This window comes from Morone saxatilis, unplaced genomic scaffold, assembly GCF_004916995.1.
Source record: "Morone saxatilis isolate NCDOM2014 unplaced genomic scaffold, NCSU_SB_2.0 Contig16, whole genome shotgun sequence".
NCBI classification, from domain to species: domain Eukaryota; kingdom Metazoa; phylum Chordata; class Actinopteri; family Moronidae; genus Morone; species Morone saxatilis.
Window position 1 is genome coordinate 12,516,350 of NW_023339718.1, and position 24,254 is coordinate 12,540,603.

General features: G+C 39.2%; 2 protein-coding genes across 2 annotated transcripts in view; both read right to left on the reverse strand.

Moving 5' to 3' along the window:
- Positions 1-275: 275 nt before the first annotated feature.
- Positions 276-17,257, reverse strand: plcxd3 (phosphatidylinositol-specific phospholipase C, X domain containing 3). Its single transcript, XM_035657684.1, has 6 exons — positions 17,090-17,257; positions 6,900-7,156; positions 6,477-6,650; positions 4,646-4,821; positions 3,919-4,020; positions 276-2,938 (listed from the first exon to the last, which is right to left on the reverse strand). The coding sequence occupies exons 1-6, from the start codon at positions 17,190-17,192 to the stop codon at positions 2,782-2,784; spliced, it is 969 nt and encodes a 322-aa protein (XP_035513577.1). The 5' UTR covers positions 17,193-17,257; the 3' UTR covers positions 276-2,781.
- A 1,930-nt stretch (positions 17,258-19,187) lies between these two features.
- The window catches only part of oxct1a (3-oxoacid CoA transferase 1a), a gene marked incomplete in the record, with an annotated part of 41,933 nt that continues 36,866 nt past the window's right edge, over positions 19,188-24,254 (reverse strand). Inside the window, 2 exon segments of the mRNA XM_035657872.1 lie at positions 19,188-20,024; positions 20,128-20,229. Of these exon segments, the coding sequence (XP_035513765.1) occupies positions 19,989-20,024; positions 20,128-20,229 (138 nt within the window).

Here is a 24,254-nt window from a genome sequence, read left to right on the forward strand (position 1 = left end):
ATGCTGGTATGTTAGCTTACGTGCTGTAAATGTACTTTAGATTTACACTACTGCCATTTGTTGATTTAATTAAATTACAGTTTAATTATATGGCTTTAACATTTTTTGGAATTTCCCCATTGTGGGACATTTAAAGGAATATCTTATCTTATCTTATCTTAACAATTTCTTAGTTATTCATTTTCAATTAAGCAACTAACCAACCAATCGGCACTCAACAAGCCAGAAACTGGTCATGAAATGATACATCACTTAGTCACTCATTAGGCATAGAAGCTTTATTTGATTGGCCATTTTCCACTTAGAACAGAGTCACTTTCATTTGAACAAAAGTTTTTGAATTTTACAACAGCAAAGGACTCTTTTCACACCAGAACATAAAGGCAATGACAACAGTTTGGAACAGGGGAGACACAAATGTCTTTACAACACAATTTGCAAGCCTCTTCAAGTCTGCTCATTTGTGTGGTTTCATTTTCAATCTGTATGGGGCAGTAGCGGTGCACATTTAAAAAAATAAATTAATTAGTGGATTTGTCTTAAAGGGTAAAAACACTTCCAGCTGAGATGCACCCATGCTCTTAAGAACAATATGCAGAAAATAACTGAAGAGATGCACAAACCTAATGGACCTCGTTGATGTACAACAAAAGGTATACGTAGAACTTTTTGGTTCATGCACAAAACTGAAAATATGAAAAACAAGAAGCTGTATGATAGCCCAGTTAAGGTATAAGTTAAGAAATGATTATCAATGACTCTTTGCAATGATTTAAATAATTTACAATTCATAGGCAGTATACTATTTGCAATTACAGTATGTACAAACTTCCCACGATATAAAACATTTTAACATGAAACTACACTGAAGTGAAAGAAGTACTGTTTGAACTCTAAAACTTTAACTCATTTCCACATTGAAGCATACAATACAAAAATGACTTTCTAGCCGATACTCAGTCACTCGATCACGTGAGACTTTTAGAAATGGCACAGTTACTCACAAGACACATACATTCACAAATCCAAAGAGTTGAGTTTCCTGTTTTGGTTTTACATTACCAAACTAGACAACAATGTCCTTACAGAATACATTCTCTGCAGAAAACGCCACACTGATCATAAGGTGTGTGGATGTTTGACTAGTATTTTTATTTTTTTTTTTCATGCATAATGCGTAAAACCTTCCAATAAAAATATTTCTATTACCTTTCTGGGTGCCATTTCAAAGTGCTTTTCCATCTTAAATAAAATATTGCAGGGTATACAAAGAGGTATACAAAGAAATGCATTGAACATAAATGAAAGTGCTTTAAATGTATTGCACCAGTACTGATATAGGAGAACTCTGGAGATTCAGAAACATTCAGAAACATGAAACACCTAATAAAGTAGACACCAAAGAGCTACAGCTAGATCCTAATAAACATTTATTGAAGTATTTTCCAAGTGTCAAAGCACTGCTGTCACATCAAGACCTCCTGACTCCTAATTATGATGTCTACCCTTTTCTGACTTGAAATAAAATGGGACACAACACCATGATACATCTCATGATGACTCATATATACTGCGCTACAGCAGTAAGTAAAGATGCACGCACAGGGGCAAAGCATTCAGCAGACTGGACACACTCTTGTATCCAGATGTACTGTATTTTTATACTTGGCTCATCATGACTCTGCACCCACCAGAAAACCTAATAAATTTGTCACACTGGATGCCTAACCATTAGAAATTACTAGTATCATTGATGGCAGTTCTAGCTGTTCTTAACAAACTATATTTTTTGTAACATACCTTGCAGTGACAGTTGATGCTTGTTGTGAGATTTTAAACACACTGACAATGTGAAAAATTGTTGTTTCGTTTAGATGCACCAAAGATAAAGTACACGTGGCATTTTCTTGGCTGGCCAAGCTGCACTCTTGCTCTCTATTTCTCTATGGTTTTGAATGAATCAATCAATGATTTACCAATGCAATGTGCAGAGGTGTCTCATCAATGTCTAGGCTGCAGGCTGACTTCAGTGGAGACTATTACTGGGAGAAAAAAAACATCCCTTGAGAGAATACTGCTGAAGAAACAAATAGGAAATGGTTAATTTCTTGTCTATGTATTGAGTAAACACGTAATAACACTTTTTAAACACATCAAACGCATTCAAGCAGCTTGAAACACCCGCAGTGATCTGATCAGGGATGCATATTGTTAGAAAAAGAAAAAAAAAAGACTTCCAAACAAGACAAACAACTGCTAGCTACTTACACCGGCCTACAAAATTGAGTGGTTTAAGTTACACAGACTTATTTCAACCTCCGAAAAAAAAAAAAAAATGTCACCGTCACTAGAATACCATTAAAATGATGTACTGATACATTTAGCTGAAAGTTGATATGCTCTGAGGAATTTACCCTTGGCAAAGTGGCGAGACAGAAAACAGTGCATTTGATCAGTGGAAAAAGCATTTTTACAGCCCAGGAGGAAAAGGAAGTTAACATCTCACTTGGGAAAAAACTATATTGATTCCCAAACTGGAAACAAACAAAACATCATTCTCCTTGTGCTCCAACCAAACACTAGTGTTGTTTCTCCTAATCCCAACTTCTCTTCCCTCAACCCCTTTTTTTTGCCATTTGATCTCGCATTACTATAGCCCTAAATAAAGTGAAAGGAGCAGTGCAGCTCCCCTCCTGAAAAAAATGCCGAAGAGAAAAGAGTGAGCACAGACCAAACCACTGACGGTCGTGACTGTGCTCCCCAACGCCTTCCTGCAGGCTCTCAGGTGGCGTCATCTTCTTCGTCATCCAGGTGATAGTTGAGGGTGATGACGGCACTGATGAATTCTCCGAGCTCCACAAAGTCAGCTGTGATAATGTTGATGCCACTCTCCCCGGGTCTCTGCGATCTAATCCACTGCATCATGCCCGGTAAGGCCCTGGGAGGACGCACAAAAACACATACAGACATGCGTCAGGGGAAAGAGCAAGGGGAGAGGGGAGGCGTATACAGAAGATACAGGGAGAGATAGAAGAAAGGATGATTCATGGTTGGCTGGTTTAACACACAGAGAGGGGCACGCTGTGATAAAAGATCTCTGTGACGCAGCATGGGTTGTCTGCAAGCCAGACACCAGCTGTGAGGATGACACTCTGAACACTTGCTGGACATGTTCATGCAAACCATGCACCAGAGGAGGGTGTTACTACTACAGATGCCTCGCCCAGCTTTCTGCATGACAATATTCTACATGTCGTCTCCCCCTCATGCTGGCTTTCTTGTTCTGTTGAGTCCTACACGGGCAGAGTCTGTGTGGCAAAACGAATGGACGGAATTTTGAAGGATGCCTACATCAAAGTCACCGAACGCCTGGTGAGAATGGCTGATAGTGGAGTTATCAAATGAATAATTCATGCCAGGAAAATTGGTGGTTTTGCTGCTGAGGCTTTTAACAAACTGGTGACATTAAGAGGGAGTGAAGTACAGACAAAGCTGAGGGTAAATTAGGAAAAAAAAATCCTGAACCAGAGCTGAGAAGGGGAGATATAGAAAGAGGGAGGAGAAGGATGAGAAGCATCGCCTCAGGTTTGTGGCAGCTGTTAAAAAAAAACTTGAATGAGGTCAGTGTCAAACGCCTAGGGGTACCTGTAGAAACCAACTGGATTTAGTTATAAAATGCCACGATGACTCACATACGACTGCTTATGTGTTTGCGTATGCATGCACGTGCCCATGAGTTCTTGTTGTGAGTTATTATGGGTAAATCATGTAATTTCTGTGGCCTCTGGTGTCTGAGGTGTTGCTTTAATGTTGGTCCCACAGAGCCTGTGTATATGATGAATAATAGTGTGCCACCATGTTCAACATGAACATAAAAGTCACTAAACAACTCGCATATACATAAACAGGCGTACACACCTTTCTGTGATTGTCTCTCTCAGTCCGCTGGCCACGCCCTTCATGACAGTGCTGGCCTTCGGTGTCAGAACCACCTGGGAGACAAAGAAGGTCCCCTTCCTCCTGCAGGTGACACATCAAGAATTTATTTTGCTGTATTTTTATTTTCTTTTTTTGCACTATTTATGTAAAGTACCTTATGAAATCTGCTGCAGAGAGATACATAAACTTTACTTTGGAATTAATTATTTTAAGTGCCCACAGAAGAAACAAAAACACAATTTCACATGCAAATTTATGTCAGGTATTGAAGAACATTTTTCCCATAACTGTCAGCAGTTTCCTTTAAATGTCTGTATGAGTTTTACTGGGTAAAATGTAGTTTTACTTTACGTTTTGCAAGTTTGTGTGATTGTGACATAGCCCAGAGATTGTGATAACTTGTGCATTTCACCCCACTTCTCATCCTCTTAGTTGGCTTATGAAAACAATACGTTACAATACAATAAGTTTGTCAGTATGAGCATTATGACAATGAATCAAAATCCTACTAGAATGACCCACCATGGTTGTACTTTTGGACATTTGTAATGCTATAAAACACAAGAAATGATACATCGACAATTAACTAAGGCAATAAAACCATCATTTGGGAAGATGAGATACCAAAGTACAGAGATTTTTTCCATTTAGCCTTGTGTATTAAGAACCTAGAGTGACCACAATGAAAAAAAGAATAAATGCAGACCTGCGGTCAGTGACAGATGCCTGGAGAAACTGAACCAGCTTCTCTGGGTCTGTGGTGTTGGCCCAGGGAGAGGGCATCATCTGGCCTGGCCACAGGAAGGGCACCTCCAGGGCCATTGGGTGGTGGTAGAAGACAAGCACCTGGTACTCTTTCTCCCACAGATACTGCAGAGTCACCTGGGGATGGAGGGAGCAGGAGGTTATAAGGGAGAAAAAAAGGTGATGGGTGTTGAATAGTAAATATAAAAGCTCCCTTTCTGTCATGCTTTATGTTCATTCAAATGGAAAAAAATAGAAATAAGTGGATATAATTGCCCGATGTAATGCATCACTCTGATTATTACGCCGCTTTGTTCAATACTCAGGTCTGATTGACCATAGAAATGGTCATGTAGGTTATTTCTAAAGGCAGACAGATTTGTCACATAAACAACCACTGTCTAATCATAGCGTATTGCTTCTTAAGAAAATGGCTTGAGAACTGAAAGAATACCAAATATGTAATTTTAATTTGTATTTTTAAAGCCACTACAGGCTATTTAAGAGGTAAAACAATTTCACAGAATTGCAAAGACGGAAGATTAACTGCCAGAAATTAAATTCCTAGTAAATAATAGATATAACTATTTTGTGCAGTTCTATATGCAGTTTCTGTTATTTTAACAGTTTTTTGGTAAAGGCTACCAAGGGCAAATTTTCACACAGCTGCAGTTCTGTTACGACGTACAGCAACATGTGTTTCTATGGTTACATTTCTGCTGAAATATTTGTGTGGAAGATTGTAGGTGAATTAATTTGGCTAGAAACAAGAACAACAGAAAATCAATATTCCCTGTCAGTTGATTATAAGCTAGATGGTGTACAGTGATGTGGTTATAGTATAGACCCGTTGTTTTTTGGTTCTCCCTCACGAGGTGATTTATTTTGTAAAGATGACCTTCCAGCTGTACAAACAAGCCAAACAACTGCTGCAAAAGAGTTGTGCAGTGGATTAAGTTTGTATAGGAGAGCAACAGTGAGGGAAAGGGGTGACAAGGGAATAGTAGATGTATGTACTCATAGATAAAGGAATGGAGGAAAGGGAAGGAAAGGGGAGAGGAGTGAATATAATACCTGTAGAGGAAAGAACACCAGTCATTTGTCTACTCTGAATTTAAACACTACCCTTGATGCCCCTACACCATTGAAGAGAAGTTCATTATTTCCCAGGGATCCACTAGTCACTATTGGCCTTTTCCTCTTCTCAATACTTTTCTACACATCCTCACTCAGCAGCAGCACCTGACAGGAAAGTACGATCTTAGAGTGGTGATGCTGGCGTGGGAGCTGGCAAAAGTGTGATGAGTTTTATGAGATGACTGGTGTTCCTTCTTCCAGGTTCTACACATACACCCATCACCTCATGGTGGGGGGAGGGAGGGGGGGAGGAGGTTCCTCGGGACTGGAGGAGGGAGGAAGGAAGGGAGAGAGGGGTGGAGGTGGGTCAAGTTGAAAAAAATAACTGAAAGAGAAAGGCAGCATGTAGACAAATCTGAGCATGTGAAGGCTGGACTACTACTACTACTACTTCTGTGCAAAAGGGCATACTCCGAATGAAAAAAATGAACAATGAGTAGGGATGTGATAACCATCATTCTGCATCTCAAGTGATCAAAACACAGAAATCAGTGTTGAGCAGGGCTGGGAAAACAATAATTATCAAAAGCCTTTTTAAGACACAAAAAAATGGTTCCAGTTTCGTTTCTAAATCAAGAGTTGTTAAAGGTGAAAGAATCCTCAAGTTCACTTAATTGCTTTTAAACTTACTAGCTGTTACGTGTATTTGAATTTACCTCCTGAGCGAAGACAACTGGGCAGAGTTTCTCCCCAAACACCTCTTTCAACATGGCCACCAGTTTTTCATGATGCAGGTTCTGCACGCCGTAGAAGTGGTTGAAGTCCAGGAACACAACCTCTCTGGCGTGAGCTGACAGGAAACTACTGATCTGCTCTAGACCTTCTCTCACCTAAAAAAAACAAATAAGAACAATAAACATATTAATAGTTTTTGTAATGACATAATTATATGAAACATAGGCACACAAACAACTGCGACGTACTTAAAATCTCTGAAGGACCTTGTATGATTAAGCTCTCAGTCTGCACTCACAAATAAATATGCCGCCACAGTCACAGAAATGCACAAACATCACTTAGCAACCACAAGCATTGCAAAATATTCATCACATCAAAAACCAACTAAACTCTATGCTGACCGTGGCACTGAAGAGCCCGTGGGCGAAGAACAGCTCGTTGTCGGGGTCGCGGGGCTTGGTGGAGATGCGCAGGTCAAAGAAGCGGATCCCAGCCTCCAGTTGGCTGTTGAAGTTCATAGTCTGTGTAGCTAACCACTTCCTCATTAGCTTCTTGGCTACTGTGCCAAAAACAGAAACAAAGTTCTGCACCGTCTCCGGCTGCTCAGGGCCCACTGGAGACGCCTCGTCGATGTAGAAACTAAAGGAATCATGGGATCCTGGAGAAGACAGAAACATGAGCAGGTATTGACTGCTGCCGGTTTTATTTCTGTGGGGTGGGGGCACAGCTGCAAGAGTGGGGTCAGTGCTCGAAAACAGCCTGGTGCCATGGCAACAACACTGACTGTGTGAATAACAGCCTCCGTGGTTGTAAGTTATGAACTCTGACAACTTGAAAAGAAACAAGTATGTGCACACATACACTGACATTTTCATCCATCACATTTCTAAAGCAAAACAGAGCTCCCAGAGAACAACAATGCTGAGATTATTATATTTTTCTTATATAGCTTTTAGTATAGATTTTTTTTATAGTAAATCCTCAAATGCAATTCTCAATTTGTGGTTTCTACCTATTCTGTGCAGCCCCACTTATTTTTTACTTTTTGGTACAATACGGTATAGCTCAATAGTGTTAAGTTGATATCTCTGTTGATCTTGGAAATAGCAGTTCGACAATGGTTTCTCAGCAGTTACTTCTGGAGAATATGACAGAAGTGCAAGAGTGTGTACTGTATGTAATTGTAAGTAGCAGGTTACCTGGTCAACAAACAACATATGCTCCTAACAGACATTTTGTTTTTTTATACTCTATGTCACTGTATATCTTTACTGGTGCTGATGTGAAGTGGGGCTTTGGTTAAACTTGCTGCTCTGATGCTTCTGTCAGAATGACTTCATTCTGCTAAATTAGTCTATTCCTCAGTGACTCAATATGCAATTTCAGACCCTTGGAGATTTTCTAAACAGAAAAAAAAAAGAAAAAAAGGCTCATTTCTCCTTTTCACAGTTCTTTCACACTTGAAAACGTATAGTGTATTTTTCTTGTAAATAATAGGATCCTTCATTCCATTTCATTATATTCATATAATACAATTGTTATATTTGACCGTACTCCTGTTTCGGGGATCTAAATAGAACAAGACCACCCTGGTAATTCAGTTCCTGCTAGTAACTTTCTCATTTAAGTTTATTTCAGACCAACTTTTTTCTAAACGGAAATAAGATCCTAGACATCTCGTCATCAATTTAATCCAAACTTTTTAAAGATATTTTGGACAGGACAGATAATATATTGCAGGGCTTTTGACAGAAAATTAAAGTCAAAGAAAGAAAAAGAAAAATTACTGACCCTGACTCAACATATATCTCAGTTAGATGACAGCTATTTCACCCTCTGCTGAATATATAAAGGACAGATACTGAAGTTTTACAAGTAGAACTGGATAGACCTCTGTCAGATAGGGTTGCCGAACTACAGCTTTCAATGAGATGTACGTGCTGTGAACAAGCTGACCCACTGTCAAATTTCTAGGTCGCTTACAGTTCTGCTCATTATCATCTCACTAAAATATCATGATATCATAATTGTATTACTTCTGCTGAAAGCAGTCCTAATGAAAACTGTTGTATGGATTATTCTGATTAACTGAAATGTCATTTTTCAGCGCCTTGAGCATCACAAACACATTTCCATTCACCACCATTGTTTTAGAGTGGCAGCCGAAATGTCAGATATAAGATATTTCAAAACCTCAGCAGAAAATAAATAAAATACAATAGATTATTACTGCTGTTTGTGAAAAAGTCATATGTTTTATCATTCGGTTAAACTAACCCTATAAATAAAAGCTCATTCTAGTTTTACTATATGGCCTATTTAACTGTTAGGACTGTCTATGAGCTGTATTAAAAGAAACAGTTCCCAATAGTGGCGGTAAATATAATGTTGGACCAATTGTCTGTCAATAGATTGATGCATTCCTTGGTGACGGCTCCATGGTAACTCCATGTCTGTTTGAGAGTGAGAAAATGTGTGTGTGTGTGTGTGTGTGTATATATGTGTGTGTATGCACATGTTATGCAAATCAGGCTGACAGTAATTCTGGTATCTTACTCTCATCACTGCAATCAATTTCTCATCCTCTTTTTGTCTCTTCATCACGTTCCCTCACTCTTTCACACAAACATCCCCCTCCCCTCCCTTCCCCTCCTCCACCAACACACACACACACACACACACACTGCAAACAAGCAGACACAGTGCCTGAAATGACCTTCAGCTAATACTCCAGTGCCAGTTCTTCGCAGTCAGCCCAGAGAATGACCATAAGCAGGGTAGACAGCTGAATCCTGGGGCAGGGCAGGAAACAGCATCACTACAGGCTGAACCGCACCACCAGGGTCACAGCGTAACAGAGTATGACCTTAACCAGTCGCAACAGCTCGCTGTGTTGTTGCTACAGAGAAAGATTTATCTCTGGCTCTGAAAGTTGTGTCACACAATTACTTTCACTAATCTACCAGTTATTTCATCCATTTATAATTTAATCGCTTGGTCTATAGAATGTCAGAAATCTGTGAAAAATACCCAACTGCAATTTTTCAAAGGCGATGACATAAAACAATGACTTAAGCTTTTTTTTTTGCATGAAAAATTACTTTTTTATTACTACTCAATAAACAGACTAATTGTTTCAGCTGTAGAACATTCCTGAGATATTTATTGTCACGTTATGTTAGAAAAAGAAGTGCAGCTCATATATATTAAATTCAACAGTCTCATAGGATCATGCAACCGACTATATCTTAACAAGTTTTAATCAAAGCTGGACACCTATGGCAAATTAATAAAGCTTATTTGTGCATTCCTAACTAGCACTGCCTTAAATATGTATGACAAAAAGCCTGTGGATTATGCTGTACTGCAGAGAGAAACAATCTCACAGGAAAAACAGAGACTGATGGGCAAAACATTTCGCCAAGTGTGCAGAACATCTTTTAAAAAAAATGCAGAGAAAGCTGTGCAGAGAGGTGGAAAGTACATTCCAGCACAATCAAGCTTGGCTACCTGAGTGCCGAACAATGATTAATTATTGTTTACGGCATGAAATAGTTTGCTCCACCTTAATGCTGTGCCATGACTCAAGGGCAACACATTTGGAAATGACAGGAAACAGCGAATTTGCATGCTCATACATATTTTAACATATGATCTCAACATTGCGCCTCAGAATTGAGTCATTCACCTTTTATTTGTGCGTACAGAAACTAAAACTCTGCATTCATTAGACATATGAATATGATGTTAAATTAGGTTTTTATCCCTTTCTTTACTATGTTTAACTGCCATAAATCAGACAAAAATGTGGTATCTAAAACAAATGACTAAAGCTATGGTGTGTGTGTGTAATCAAACAGTAATCAGTGTTACCACATAGCTTACTAAAGGAAATCCATATTACTGCTTCCGTTGTGGCCTCACCCAGTGACCTAACCTTTTCCTCTATCACAAATATATTTGTTGGTAAAGACCTGCATGGTTATTATGCTTTGGTTCTATCTGATCGCACTGATTGAAAGGGCCACAGTCCATTGTTTGAAATGACCCGCTTACTATAGACAGTATCCAGACTGTCTACTCTCATGATGCTTGATGGCTTTAGACTGTCACAGCGGGAGAACAGAGCTGCACTTTCTTAAGTGCAGGATGTGAACTTTGTGAACTCTCCTTCCCTCACATCAGCAACATAATCACATGTCAGATACAGACATAAAGAAGCTGATGTCCTACTGGGGCGAAGAAGAAATGAAGAGAGTGGAAAGAGAGAGCCAAAGCACAAAAAATACAAATAAAGGCTAAAACCAGGTGAGACAATGATAACATAGCAGTTCACGTAATGACAAGGATGACAAGGATGACTAGGATGACGGTGGTAGTGGTGGTGGTGGATGATTACTGTTACCTTAGAGAATTGACCTGTGTTAACTGAGTCATTCTGACTGAATGAGAGCAGACCATTCAGAGGACCACTGGTGGTTTATGCCCTTTTTCATGACAAATCATTACAGCTCACCATGGACTCTTTCAAGATCTATTTTCGGTTGCAGAGGAGAGGAGAGGAGAGGAGAGGAGAGGAGAGTAAAAAAAGAGAAGGAAAGGGAACATAACGGTGGACTAAAACATGAATATGAGCTCCAGGCTCCCCATCCTCTCTCCTCTACATGTTCCCTGTATGGGTTTTTCTATATGATTTGACAGTAATTCTACAACTGTCGCTCTTTCCATCTACTTAATGCAGCCCTCTAGTCTTCAAACTCCTGTTCAATTCTCTCCAATCTCGCTTTGTCTCCTACCTCGCTAAAATTTTTCCATCTTGTTCGAGCGGCAGTGCGCACAAAGCACCTACATTTCCAATGAAGCTGAATTATTTGACTTTTAGAATCAAGATAAATGTCCCCCTGCTGGAAACTCAATTAACTGCCAGTGGTGAGGCAAAAGCCGCCCTGTGGAGCATCCATAACTACCTATTTCTGCCTCTCTAAGATATTTAAAAGGTTTACTAAACAAACTTACAAAATTTAAACTTTGCTTATATATATATTGAGATGGTTTACTGTGGGTATACCATATACTAATGCAGAGAATATATTTCTTTGTAAAAACCATTCTTTAAACTGAATCTCTACGCTTTGTTGTCAATTATAAAATCCAAATAACAGTAAAAGTAGATTGGTGTAGATTGAGCAATTTTAAAGTCATTGTCTAAAGTCTAAAGTGAGCTGAAATTGGGCAGAATGAGTGGCTGGTCACACAAAATTACTTTGGTCAAACTAAAGTTGAGATAAACAGAGATTAGGGTGACTCACAGGGGCATATCCATTACAGAAAATAGCTGTACCATTTGCTTCATTTTTCTAGAATGATTGTCTCCCTTTGTTTTCCTCTCAACCAAACTATTTCCCCCAAACTATTTGTTTGTTTTGAATTTCACATCCTCTGTTTTTCAATGGCTTTTAGCCGGCTGATTTCCTGCCCTTCAAACATCTTGCTGCACTACCAGTGTTTACCCTGGCATCTGATACCATTCATCCTCCTTGTTCAGGGGCTTAAGTGGCAGCAGAATAATCTAGTCAAGGGACTGATGGACAGATTTACAGCTATAAGTCTGAAGGCAGCCTTTTCCTCTACCTCAAGAGAGCCGGCAAGGCTGAAGATGCCTCTTCTGCAACAGATTTGTTTTTATTTTGCCCGCAAGGACATCTTGACTTAATACAATTGCCTTCACCCTTTCCCCTTGGTCTAAGGTATGCTATTCATTTCTTACCCCTGGTTAAGCCTTAAGCTGTTACCGTCAGCCAGTGGCTCCCTTGAGCAATCTCATGCAAGTGGTCATTGTAGTATTTCTGAGGTAAAGTCACTTATCCCATCCAGTCGTTTGCCTGCTTTGAATGAAGTCAAACAAAATGTAATTTTGTATGTAATTTAATAGCAAAGGAATCAGTTTTTAGCCAGATACAACCCACAGTCTAATTTTGAATCAAAATAAAAAACTTATCCAACTGTTCTTGTCAGTAGGAATGTGCCAATTATATCTCGGCCAATCACAAAACATTTTTTTCATCATTATATTATTAACAGCAGCAACCTAAAACTTAAATTTGTTGCTTTCTCAAATTAGTTTTATAATTTATTAAATTGTTATTAGTTAAAGTTACTGCATGTAAGTAGCATTTAGTATAAAGCAGTAAACAGGATTTAGTAGAAGACAACCCACATAGATGTACATATTGACTGAGCCCATTTTAATTTCAGTAATTGTAATTGTGCTATTTAATCTGAAATTGTAATTCGTTACATTACGAGTTCCCATCAAAAGTAGTACATTATAACGCATTACTTCCAATGCTGTTTATTACCAACCATTTCAAAAACTACTTTTAAAGCTGTATTGAGCAATACAGTTAACATTGAAATAAATCACTATATGTACAGTGAAAGAGATGAACATATGAATATAAATAATCAATTTTTAAGAAATAATATGTCAGGGCTGTGTGTTTGCTGCCCCCTAGCATCCAAAAATTAATTAATGCAACTTTAAAAAGCCAGAAAGAAAAGATGTGGAACTTATTCAGAGAGTGCATGTAAATATGTTGGCCTGTTATTACCAGAGCATAGTTAATTAATAAAAATAGACCTTTAGACATTTAAATCTATATTTAGTTACTGTGCTGGACACAGATACATAGTCATGCCACTCATACCACAGTCCTGAAAATCCAATTTAATTACTATGGTAGTAAAATTCTGGCCATTCCCTTCCCTCAAGTAAAGCTTGTTTCATGGTAACAGAACCACAAAGAAAAAGATTCACAGTATCTCTGGCAGCACACCTTTGCTGACCACCTCATTCAGTCGAACATGCAGCCAGGCAGTCTGCAGCATTCACCTAGCAGATCTAACAATAGCCACAGAAAAACAGCCCACCATGTCCCCCACTGATCACCTTGGGGAAAGGAAAGCAGTAACTACTCCCTCCCACCTTCCCTCATTCTCTTCCTTTAATGACCTCCATCTTTAATCTGGTACCAATTCCTCTTCCTTTACTCTCTTCATTCTGTCTCACCCTTTCTCCAATTAGTTATTGAACGTGTCATCTGACTTGTAGACTTGATAAGCCAAAGTGGCACGTGGGGCCAACACAGAGAGCTGAGTCATGTCTGAAAGCGACCATGTTCTTATCTAACAAACAAGGTGCTTAGCAGAGGACTGGCAGGATTTTACTCATGAAAATATGTATTATTTTTTATATAATAACGGACACAACCACAATGCACTTGGCTGCAATGCTGTGTCATGAGTCACAGCAAAACAACTTTATAACTCTGTTATAACTCTAAATAAACAACTCACTGGCCAGTAGTTATGTTACATGCTGCCATCTGATCAAAAAAACATATCTTAATCTGACTGTTCTTTGAGTTCTTTGTTTTTATCTATGGTTCTGGTACATATAGTCACAACACAACAGCAGTGAGTCAGCTCTCCTCAGGGTGACAAATGATTTGTTGGTGTCTTTGGACTCTGAAAATCATGCAATATTTATTCAGTTGGACCTTAGAAGATTTGTAAGAAAATAAGAAAGTATAATTGTTTTATCTTGTATTGTCCAAACCTTATTCAGGATCAGGCTTTGCAGTAGCACTTTGACTACAATATTGATCAGTTAAGAATAGGATTAATAACATTTTATTATCTTAGAAACAGTCTTCACACAAGCTGTGTCCTGAAGTGGCAGCTTCTTCCACCAAAGAAAATGAAAAGGCATATGGAGACATGCTTTTATCTCTTTGCCGACTGATTACTGTAACTCTCTGTCTGTGGGAGTCAGTCAGTTGGCCTTGTCTTGTCTGCAGCCTGTGCAACATGCAACATGCAACATGCAACAACGCTCCTCAAGAAGAGAAACCATCCTCGCCCCAGACTGGCTTCCCTTCATTGACTTTCAATTAGATTAATAATTGATTTTAAGATTCTTTAATTTGTTTTTAAAGTACCGCATGAATAGGCATCATTGTATATTTCCACTTTCAGACCCCTTAGATCTTTTGACTAAATTGTCCAATCAACTCCCAGTAAAAATCCAGGGGTGATTGAGCATCTCCCATTAACTGAGTTACCTCAAGTCTTTTGTGCTCACACTTTTACTTTTATTGTAATAGTCTACATTTTCTACACTTATTTGCAAATCACTTTGGTCAGCATTTGTTCTTTTGTTTTTTTACATAAAATGTCTTAACTTGACTGATTTTCAATGTCTGCCTGCAGATAAAGTCACCTGTATGTTACATACATACTGTATACACAGAGGTTCCTTTGCATAGATTAGCTGGCACTTTACCATTACTGCCACCACCTCGGTCCACATGATGGAGTGAAGCAATAACCTTTCGCTCTATTAACTTCTATATGAATGAAAATTCATCTGTTTTAATTGCCTACCTTTGTTACAAATAAACCAACAAAGCATTTAATCATCCTAACCAAGGCCGTTTACAGAAGAGGTGATCATCCATGATCAACAAACACATCATGTGGTTTTCAGTTTTCATATAGAGATTGGCCAGATAGATCTAAGTCATTGATCTGGTAAACTAGTAAGTAGATACTATCTGTCGTGCAGCAGCTGTTGTATACATGCTAGCTTGACAAACTATAATGTGTGTGGCCATATACAGTTTTTCCTATTATTTGGCTGCATTAGCGATATACCAATTACATGGAACATGACAAATAGATGCCATTTAAACATGATAAATTCAGATACTAATTAAGTCTTCTCTGTTACCATGAAACCCTCAAATAAATTCATTGCCAATCATACAGACGATTATGTATACTAATGAGTACAGCTGTGCAATTCTGGCAACATAGACACAGTGGGGACTGTTTCAGCTTTTTGGCAACCGCAGAGCACCATGCCATCACATCACCCCCACATGGTAGAGTACTCCAAATTGCCAAAACACTTTAGCCTGGATCACTGACACGGTCAGCGGAATTACAGGGAACAGTGGGTTGGTGCTGAGAATTGTACAGCAGGAATCGAAGATGAAGAATATAATATTCTTCCAACTATGAGAATAAGTGAAACTTGTGGAGGAAATAAGACAGCTATCTCATTTGTTTAGCGTCTTCTGTCCCAGTTTTATTCCTTATTGAAAGGCTCGTAATGCTGCGTTCTAAGATGAGATAAAAGGATGTAATATGAGACACACTTTTGACATACACCCCAATAAGAACACATGGTTGTTGCTAAATAAGCTCTCATACAATCCTGTGGAATATGACATTTATCTTTACAAACCTTACACCAAATGTGTGCAAACACACACAAAAAGGGGCACCGAATCGTAGGATGTTTACAGAATCTGTATCCAAATAGAGGATAAACAGAGAGCATCTGAGCTGCAGCCTGCAGGGCCAATAAGAAGTAATGATACCTAATTAAATGGGACAGAGCATGTTTCCCATGCTGCCTTGGCATGGTTGAACTGTGGTGTAATGCAGCACGTCACGTGATTCAACAAAATGACAAGCATGAGGTAATACATACCATGGTCTTTCTGTCTTTCAGATGCATTTGACTAAATACATGATAACTTGCATTTGTTTTGGCATCCTTAGGGAGCAGTGGTTAGAGCTGGTGATATGCCACGCCTCTATGGACACTAAGCTCAAAGCCATCTGCATCTAACATGCCATCATTGCATCTGCCAACCCTAAACATATAAGGTATCTACAGTTCAACAACAAGAGGGAGATGGAGAGAGAGAGAGGGAGAGTGAGACAGAGAAAGAGGGGGAGCACAAAGGATTAGAAATGCAAGAAAATGAAGAATGAAAGCGCTTTGTGTGGAGGTGTGATAATCACTAGGAAGCAGATATGGAATTAACTGGCTGCTAATAAGCCATTCCATCAGTCAGATCAGTAGTGGGCTTTACAACCAGCATTTCCAATTTGAATGGAGTTTAAGGAAACCTGCGCACTGATTGGCTAAAGGTCCAACAGCTCATTTTCTATCGGAAGCGCCATGATCATCAGAGTGCACAGACTGAACCCATCCCACTCCCTGTCTCTTCTCCTCTATGGGCACCACCCCTGTACAAACGCAAAAGTCCTACACAAAACTGAGCAGCATGGTTCATCTGTCTATTCTGAATCTTTGGAGCAGCTCTTACATTTCTTGTTTGTTTGTTTTTTTTTTTTACCTCAGGCATTCACACCGTTTGGAACATTAGATGGAGAAGCCAGAAATCATCTGGGAATGATGTATAACCTTCAGACAGCGGACGACAGTGAACTGTTGAAGATAGGCTACATGGCACTTCTTACGTTGCGCAACAGGTCTTACCCTTTGTTCTAATGAGGTACAATTAAACTAAAGCCATATTTTTTGCTGGTGCACAAGGTGCAAAGCGAAACATCAAAGTTTGCAAAGCAGTAAAATATTCCGAACCTTAAAACTAAAGCTTATTGTATTTAGTTATTTCTCATCTACCAGGATAGCTATGCAATGCGCGCGGATGAACAGACATGGACACACTCCCGGATTATGGGGATTGGGGTAACGTGAAGAAACACCTACCGGGAATAGCCAAGTTGGTGAGGGGAATGGTGTGCATGCTCTGCGGTAAACTTGCCATCCAGTCTGCAAACCGCATGTCGCTTCTCCCGTGAGACGAAGCCATGCTGCCGCCGTGCACAACGCTCCGTTCTCCCGTACCGGTGCCTGAGCCAACCTGGAGTGCGCTTTCGCTCTCTCTCTCTCTCTCTACACACACACACCCTCTCTCTCTCTCTGTCTCTCTCTCTCTCTCTCTCTCTCTCTCTCTCAGACACACACCAGCAGGACCGAGAGCCAGCCCACACCCCCCTGAGCAGATCACATCGGCGGGTATCTGTAATTATGAAAATGCGGTTTGTTGGATAGATCCAAAAATGGCAACATTCGGTGGTTTAGCTTTCTCAAATTACGCAGTTTTAGTCACCGAAACTGGCAAAAAATAATCCCACATATAACCTCGTTAATAATTTCAGTATTCTTAAAAAAAAAAAAAAACAGACTACCCCAAATTCATGCTCCTTCTCATAAAGGTTTATAGCATGGCGGCCAGAACACCCACCAGTGTAAAAACCTACTATTTTGGGACAATGTAGGTAGACCTATGTACTAAGCTTATTTCATAGAGTATGTAGTTGTGTACTTCGACTATTTTGAGAATTTTAATCCCTAAAAAAATGAAAACCCCTTTCAGATACGATTCCACAAACGTGCGTGTTAAGGTGCAGTAGTCGTTTAGGCCAACCATGGCGGTATCATCAGAATGACAGAGGTTTTATAGTATCAGAGATGAGGTGTGCATGTCACATTACATACATTTTGTAAGGGAATAAAGTACTAGCTGAAAAAAACTGTCAGCTACATGCTGAGGTTGAACTCTAATTCCCAGTGGACCTAGGAACATGTCTGAGGTCATGCTCTTTGATGACTGAGAGCAATATGGCAGTGACTCATTATCACTGCAATACATATGGCAATGACTGTGAATAACTGACATATTCACTGTGGTGGCAATCAGCTGGCTGGCCATGTTTAAATGACTCATTCAACAAAGTAGGTCACAATGGAGAATATACAAAAAAAAACTGCATATTTATCAAGGTATGCATCACCATATTTGGCTGAACATTATACAGACCTTCCCAGCGGAAGCCATTTCAAAGGTGAGATAAGAGGGCTGATCATATTAAACAGTTGTGAACACAAAAATCAATATTGACGCATAACCACCTTGCATATCAGAAATCACTTAAACTATCAAATGATATACCTTCCCTAGACATAGACTGAATATCACTGTGGTTTACCACTATCATTGATTGCCTTCTGATTGGATGCTACAGCCATACTGTAAATGATGGAATAACCAGGACAAATCACACCCAGAATTGTGCCCCACAATCAGTGTAAAAAATTGTTCAGTAGTCGTGATGTGAAAAAAACAGAAGTCAAGAGGATTCAAACTTTTATAAATCTTATAAATGGAGCCACATATACAGAGATATGGTGGCTTACGTCTTCACTTACATGTGTAACTCACTAATAGTAAGGTACTCACTTTTTATTTTTTTAATGTGTAATAATAAAGACATTTAGTTATTGCACTGCTCATGTTCAAACCCATTTGTTCCTTTAAAAGCCAGTCATGTTTCCCTTTTCATTGCATATCAGTACCAGTATAAGAAATAGGTTAAAAATGTAGGCTTATAGGGTACCACTCTAGTTTGACTCATGAAGGGATGTGCTGGATTAACATCAACAGCCGATGGCAACAGCCCCTGTCACTTTCTTCCATTTTTCTGCTTGATGATCAAATCCAGTTGATCTTCGTGAACCCAAAAGCCCACTGGCTGAATTCTGCAGTTATGTAACAGCCCCCAGGTAATGGCAGTGCCTCTCTACTCAAGTGGAGAAATCACATCAAGAATGTCAATGCAAGCGCACCATCCATATATAGAAAGCTCTAACCTGTAGAGTGTCAGAAGCAATCACTCTCAAAGTAGTCATTTGCTTCCAATCAGTGTAATTTAAGGAGATATGATAATGTATAATTTGAACACACAAGCCAACTATTGTTGCTTTTTTTCCAGAAATGATGCAATTTAGAGAAAAGACATTCCACTTGTTCCACTCCGCACACAAGGTTGTATTTTATTTTATATACAAAGGCAAAGGGACAGCAAAGGTTTGAGTAAAAATGTTAAGGCTTAACGTTTATGGGCTGAAATGTATGATAAGACCAACTCTGACGTATATGAGAAAAAAGACAGTTTGACTTTGTGGCAGAGGGGATTCTTACAAACATGTCCCAGTTAGACCCTTATTTTTTTAAACATACGCCTCATTTTCCAAATGGAGCAAAACACAACTACATACATATTCCCTTATGTGCTGATTAAAGAATCAGCTGACCTACAGTAGACATTTGTTTTTTAAATTCATTACATTTCAGCTCTTTCTATCCTATTACAGTCACTTATTGATCTACAGTTTATACGATTCACATTCAAGTTATTGTATCATTTTTGTTCATAGTACTAGTAAAGTTGCATTTTTTCTTAGACATCATATTGTCATGTCATTATCATATATTCCCAGCTTTTAATTTCAGTTTCTGATTATCATCCATTTGGAAATAGCTGCACAAACATTAGTAAAAATGAATAACTTAATGCTGTAATAGGCAACAATGTAATGTTTCCTAATCGTATGTCACATCAGATCCCAAAAAAGAACCATACATTTTAGCTCCTGTGAGTCCCATTCAGTTATTATTAGTGAGGACTAAATCCTTCTGATATTTGCATGCTGATTACCAGGGAACTTAAACAACCATTTGTGTTTTATAAGCCCATTTGACCGGTCTCAGGCTGCCAAATCACCAGCTGTGTAACAGTTTTTCTCAGATCCACTGCAAGCTCCTCTAGATCTGCTGCATGGCCGTCAGGTTGGGAGACACCTAGAAGACACCAGACAGATCACAAGGCGGAAAGAGATGTCTCATTGTTGTGATACTAGAAAATGAAATAAAGCACTGGTAGCCAAACTGTTAGGTTACTTACTTCAAAATCTGTGCCGGTACATGCCTTGATATCCTCAGGAGTGAGCCCCTCCCACACTTCTATCAGAGTCAGGCCTTTTGTATTATCTACATCAAACACAGCCTGGAAAACAGAAACAGGGCAGAAAGAGAGGGAGGAAGGGAAAAAAAAAGATGTTTAGAGAGACAGAGGGTTCGGGGTGGGCAATTAGATTCAAAGACAAACTGGTGGGAATGAGTATTTCCTTAATAGGTTTTTTTAACTGTCAATGGTTTGAACCCTTTGATGCGTGTTCACAGACAAGGATGTGGGGGGGGCTCAAGTGACCTAAAAGAGATGACAACCTCCACCAAAAAAATAAAAAATAACATCAGCGGCACAGACAGGGGGCAGAGTACCACTTCAGTATCATCCATAGATGACAAAATAGCTGCAATTACATTGGTGACAGATCCATGAAAGGCCTCTGAGAGCAGTCCTCAACTCTCAGGACCACTACAAAGTAGTGAGCAATTACATTTTAATTGTTGCACTACTTTTAAAGGTTATACTTTTTTTTAAAAATATGATGATTATTATGAGTTTCTTGTGGTTTTTATCGATTTACCCAATATCATATTTATACAACACTACAAACCAGGGGATGTGCATACATCTTATTTAGGACTTACAGATGAGCTTACACACGGTTTATGCACAAAACCGAGTGTGCACGAGTCATAAATGAGGCCCCTGGAGATTTCAAGATCTCTAAGAGTAATCGAATGCTGTCTATGGCTAAAGGCATCAGTCCTGTAGAAGAGACAGGAAGGTGGAAACCTTTTTGGAAATTGCCATGGAGAATCCTGTTAGTGTCATTTACACTGAAGGGCAAAGTACCACAAATGCTTAAGATGTATCTAAAGAAAAGTAATTCATGTTCCGTCTGCTGAAAATTAGCAACAAAAAAGAAAATCAATATGATACACTAATGCTTGCTTCCAGACTACCTTCTGGAAACAGACATGTTATGACCTCTTTAAGCCCTCTTTTATGAGCCAAAAATAATTATTTTCATTCTATGAGCCATTTCTGTGTTTACAACATCAGAGTGATATAGTTTATTCAGTCCAAAGTGTCATCTAGCCTCAAACACTTTTTGGTGTTGGTTTCTCTTCTTGCTTGGTTTCATGTACATTTAGTGATTAATGTTCATGAACTGTTTTCTTTTGGTACTGTGTTGTTTCCAACATTATCATTGGTTGCTTAAAGACTGGGCAGATTTTCAGCATAAGCACGACTTCAAGTCAGGAATCCTGCTTTCAGTTCCAGTGTGATTCCCAAGTACCTACTGCAAGTTATAGCCTTTCTCCATCAATAAGTTGGATAATTGGCTATCCTAAGATTACCATGGATATTATACTATGAGTTAACGGACTGCTGCTTCTCAACACACGCCTGACATGGCAAGTTAGTAGGGTGTACATAAATGACAGCTTATGCCAGAGATATTCTTGCTTTTTAACCATGCGCTCGCATAGCGTTAATCTCTGGGGATGTTCACAACCAACAGATAAAGGACGTCATCCACGAGACATCCATCATGGGTACACAAACACTTAAAAGTAGTTAAAAGCAAGTATATCTCCGGCCTTATACAATAATCCTTTAAAACTGAATCTGGAGCAATATCATTATACCTATTTATGCACATATACTTTATGAAGTTAGGCCAGGCACACTGAGCTGAGCTAGTTCCTGTTGCTTCTCTCAGCAGGGACTGACAGGCTAAGGCACAGTCACATCCAGGAAAAAGCCTGTCAGGACACTCAGCTCATTAGGACCACGCACGCACGCACGCAAGCACGCACGCACGCACAGTGACAAGGCAGGAGGCAGATATCTCACTCCAATGTCTTGTAATATAGCAAGACCGATGGAATGTCACAGGGGTCTATGGATAACACTGAAACGCATCCCTAATCGTGACACTTGTCGCTAGTGATTAAGGAAAATTAAAAAATTGTCAAAATGTGCCAGAGTTGGTCGATACAGGTGCGACAACAGTGTGCAGATATGGCAGGTGTTATATAATGTCAATGTCAGCTCACGGTTTGAGGTATTCTGCTCTAAACTGCTCAAGAACCTGACACAAAATGGTCAGGGCATACACATTTTAAAGCAATTAACTATTGATTGAGCTAGTTTCTGATATCACACTTTACTACTCAAAAACAAACTGTGCCTCCAATTGCAAAGCAGCCTTTTTGTTGTGAAACTGTTGAGTCACCTTTCTTCACAGTCTTCAAAGTCACCACCGTCATTAACCAGATTGATGCAAGTTAGTCATTAAGAAGCTGCTAGTCTACCCCCAATGTGTTGTCTGGCGAGAAGTGGGCTGAATGTCATGTAACAACAATAAGCCACCATCACTCAGCCCACTCGTGCTTTAGACAAATGTGAATATAATAAGTAGACAGGAGAAAAGATTAACATTTTACCCTCCAACAAATAAACTTGAAAAGCGTACCCAGTATTCTGTCAGTGCATTACAGCAATTACAAGGAGCAGATTTTGAGACGTGTTCAGACAAAAACTCACAGTAGGACCATAAAAGAATTTAAATTTGGTTCCTGGAATAATTATTGCAGTCATTGGTACTGCTGTCATTATGGCAAATGCCACAGGTAACACTTTTCTGAGCCCATTATGATGATTAAATAATTCAGGAGTCATTCTGCTTCATCTGTGAATGAATGTGCAATTATTTTTTTTATTTAAATAATTCCCCAAATAACTGTTGAGAGAAGAAAATACTGGGAGGCTTAGTATGTAGACCTCTGTCATGGCAGCAACTCAAGCGCCGGGGGCCACGGAAGTGAACAACAAATAAGACAATGCTGCAAGTGTGAAAGCTTGTAAACAAGGGAGCTGTGGTTAAGAGAGAAGAAATGGCCACAGAGTATAAAATGGTCCAACCATATAGAGGAGCGGCAGAGACACTGCCTGAGGCAACAGGTTTCCCATCACCCTGGGTCTCAAATCATTGCAACACTATTTTGGGCCACACTATTTGAATTACCATGCCTCCTGGCCATCACGAGCCAAGGAGGATGATGTGTTGTGCGAGAATATATTCTGTATGTCAGCATCTGTGGATGTGCCTGTATGGAGGGAAAATAATGCATTTATGGCAGGTTTGAAAGATCAGAGTTCACGCTCTCATTTTGGAAACAATAGGAAACAGTAGAATACACTTAGTAAAACCATTACCAGGGTTATTAAAAACACTGTTTGCCACCATGTTTATAGTCCCAGGTCGTAAACACACTGTATGGGATCTATGCCACAAGGGGCCTCTCAATCAAACAATAACTAAAGACCGACCTTGACAAAATTTTTTGCACAAGCACTATTGCCGGTGAAAATCTATCTGACATATGTTTAATAATGTCTTAAAGCTTTATTCAAGTACATTTATATATAAAATAACCACAAGTACTGTTCATGGCTAGCAAGCTTGTTTGCGGGCTTAGAGGGGGTAAAGTAGATATGACATGAGGCGACAAAATGAAACACAATGTTACATATTATGTCTTTAAAATGTGTTATTAACTGGTGTCCACATCTTTAATAAATGTTTTATCTTACAACCACGTCGTGTGAGATTATTAACAATTGTATGTGATAAAAGTCCTGGTAATGTTTCTGTAGGGAGCCTTGTAGACTTATAAATCATTGCTTTTATTGATCAATGTTTACAGACAATCACATATACTTGTTTGTCTCTTCATTATTGTCATAGAGAAACATGGTAGCAGAGCAGACTGTTCTACTTTCAGATGTATCACTGGTTAAATTATACCACAAGGACTCTAAAAATCTGTCATAGGCAAGTTGAATCACACTGGCAATATGAGGGGAAATCATTTTCTCTCATTAAACTGGCTCATTGTGTGTCTTGGCTGTTCAGTGTTCATGTTTGAAGGCATTTTAAAGGTCTCTGCTTTTTTCATGTGTCACCTTGCTCTTCATCACTGAAAAAGTATTTAGAACATTACATAAACCGTACTGAAGTGTATAGTTGAGTAAAATCTTCAAGCCTGCTCGTGTGTTAATCCCTACATTTTTCTAACTGGATACAAAACTCCCTGTCACATGCTTGCTTG

What these genes read in the sequence shown, in the direction of transcription:
- plcxd3 (XM_035657684.1), bottom strand. Translation starts at nt 17,192, where the DNA reads ATGGCTTCGTCTCACGGGAGAAGCGACATGCGGTTTGCAGACTGGATG. An exon ending in GCATCTGTCACTGACCGCAG is followed by an intron (nt 4,021 to 4,645) that starts GTCTGCATTTAT and finishes TGTCACCTGCAG; the next exon opens with GAGGAAGGGGACCTTCTTTG. An exon ending in AGAGAGACAATCACAGAAAG is followed by an intron (nt 2,939 to 3,918) that starts GTGTGTACGCCT and finishes GCGTCCTCCCAG; the next exon opens with GGCCTTACCGGGCATGATGC.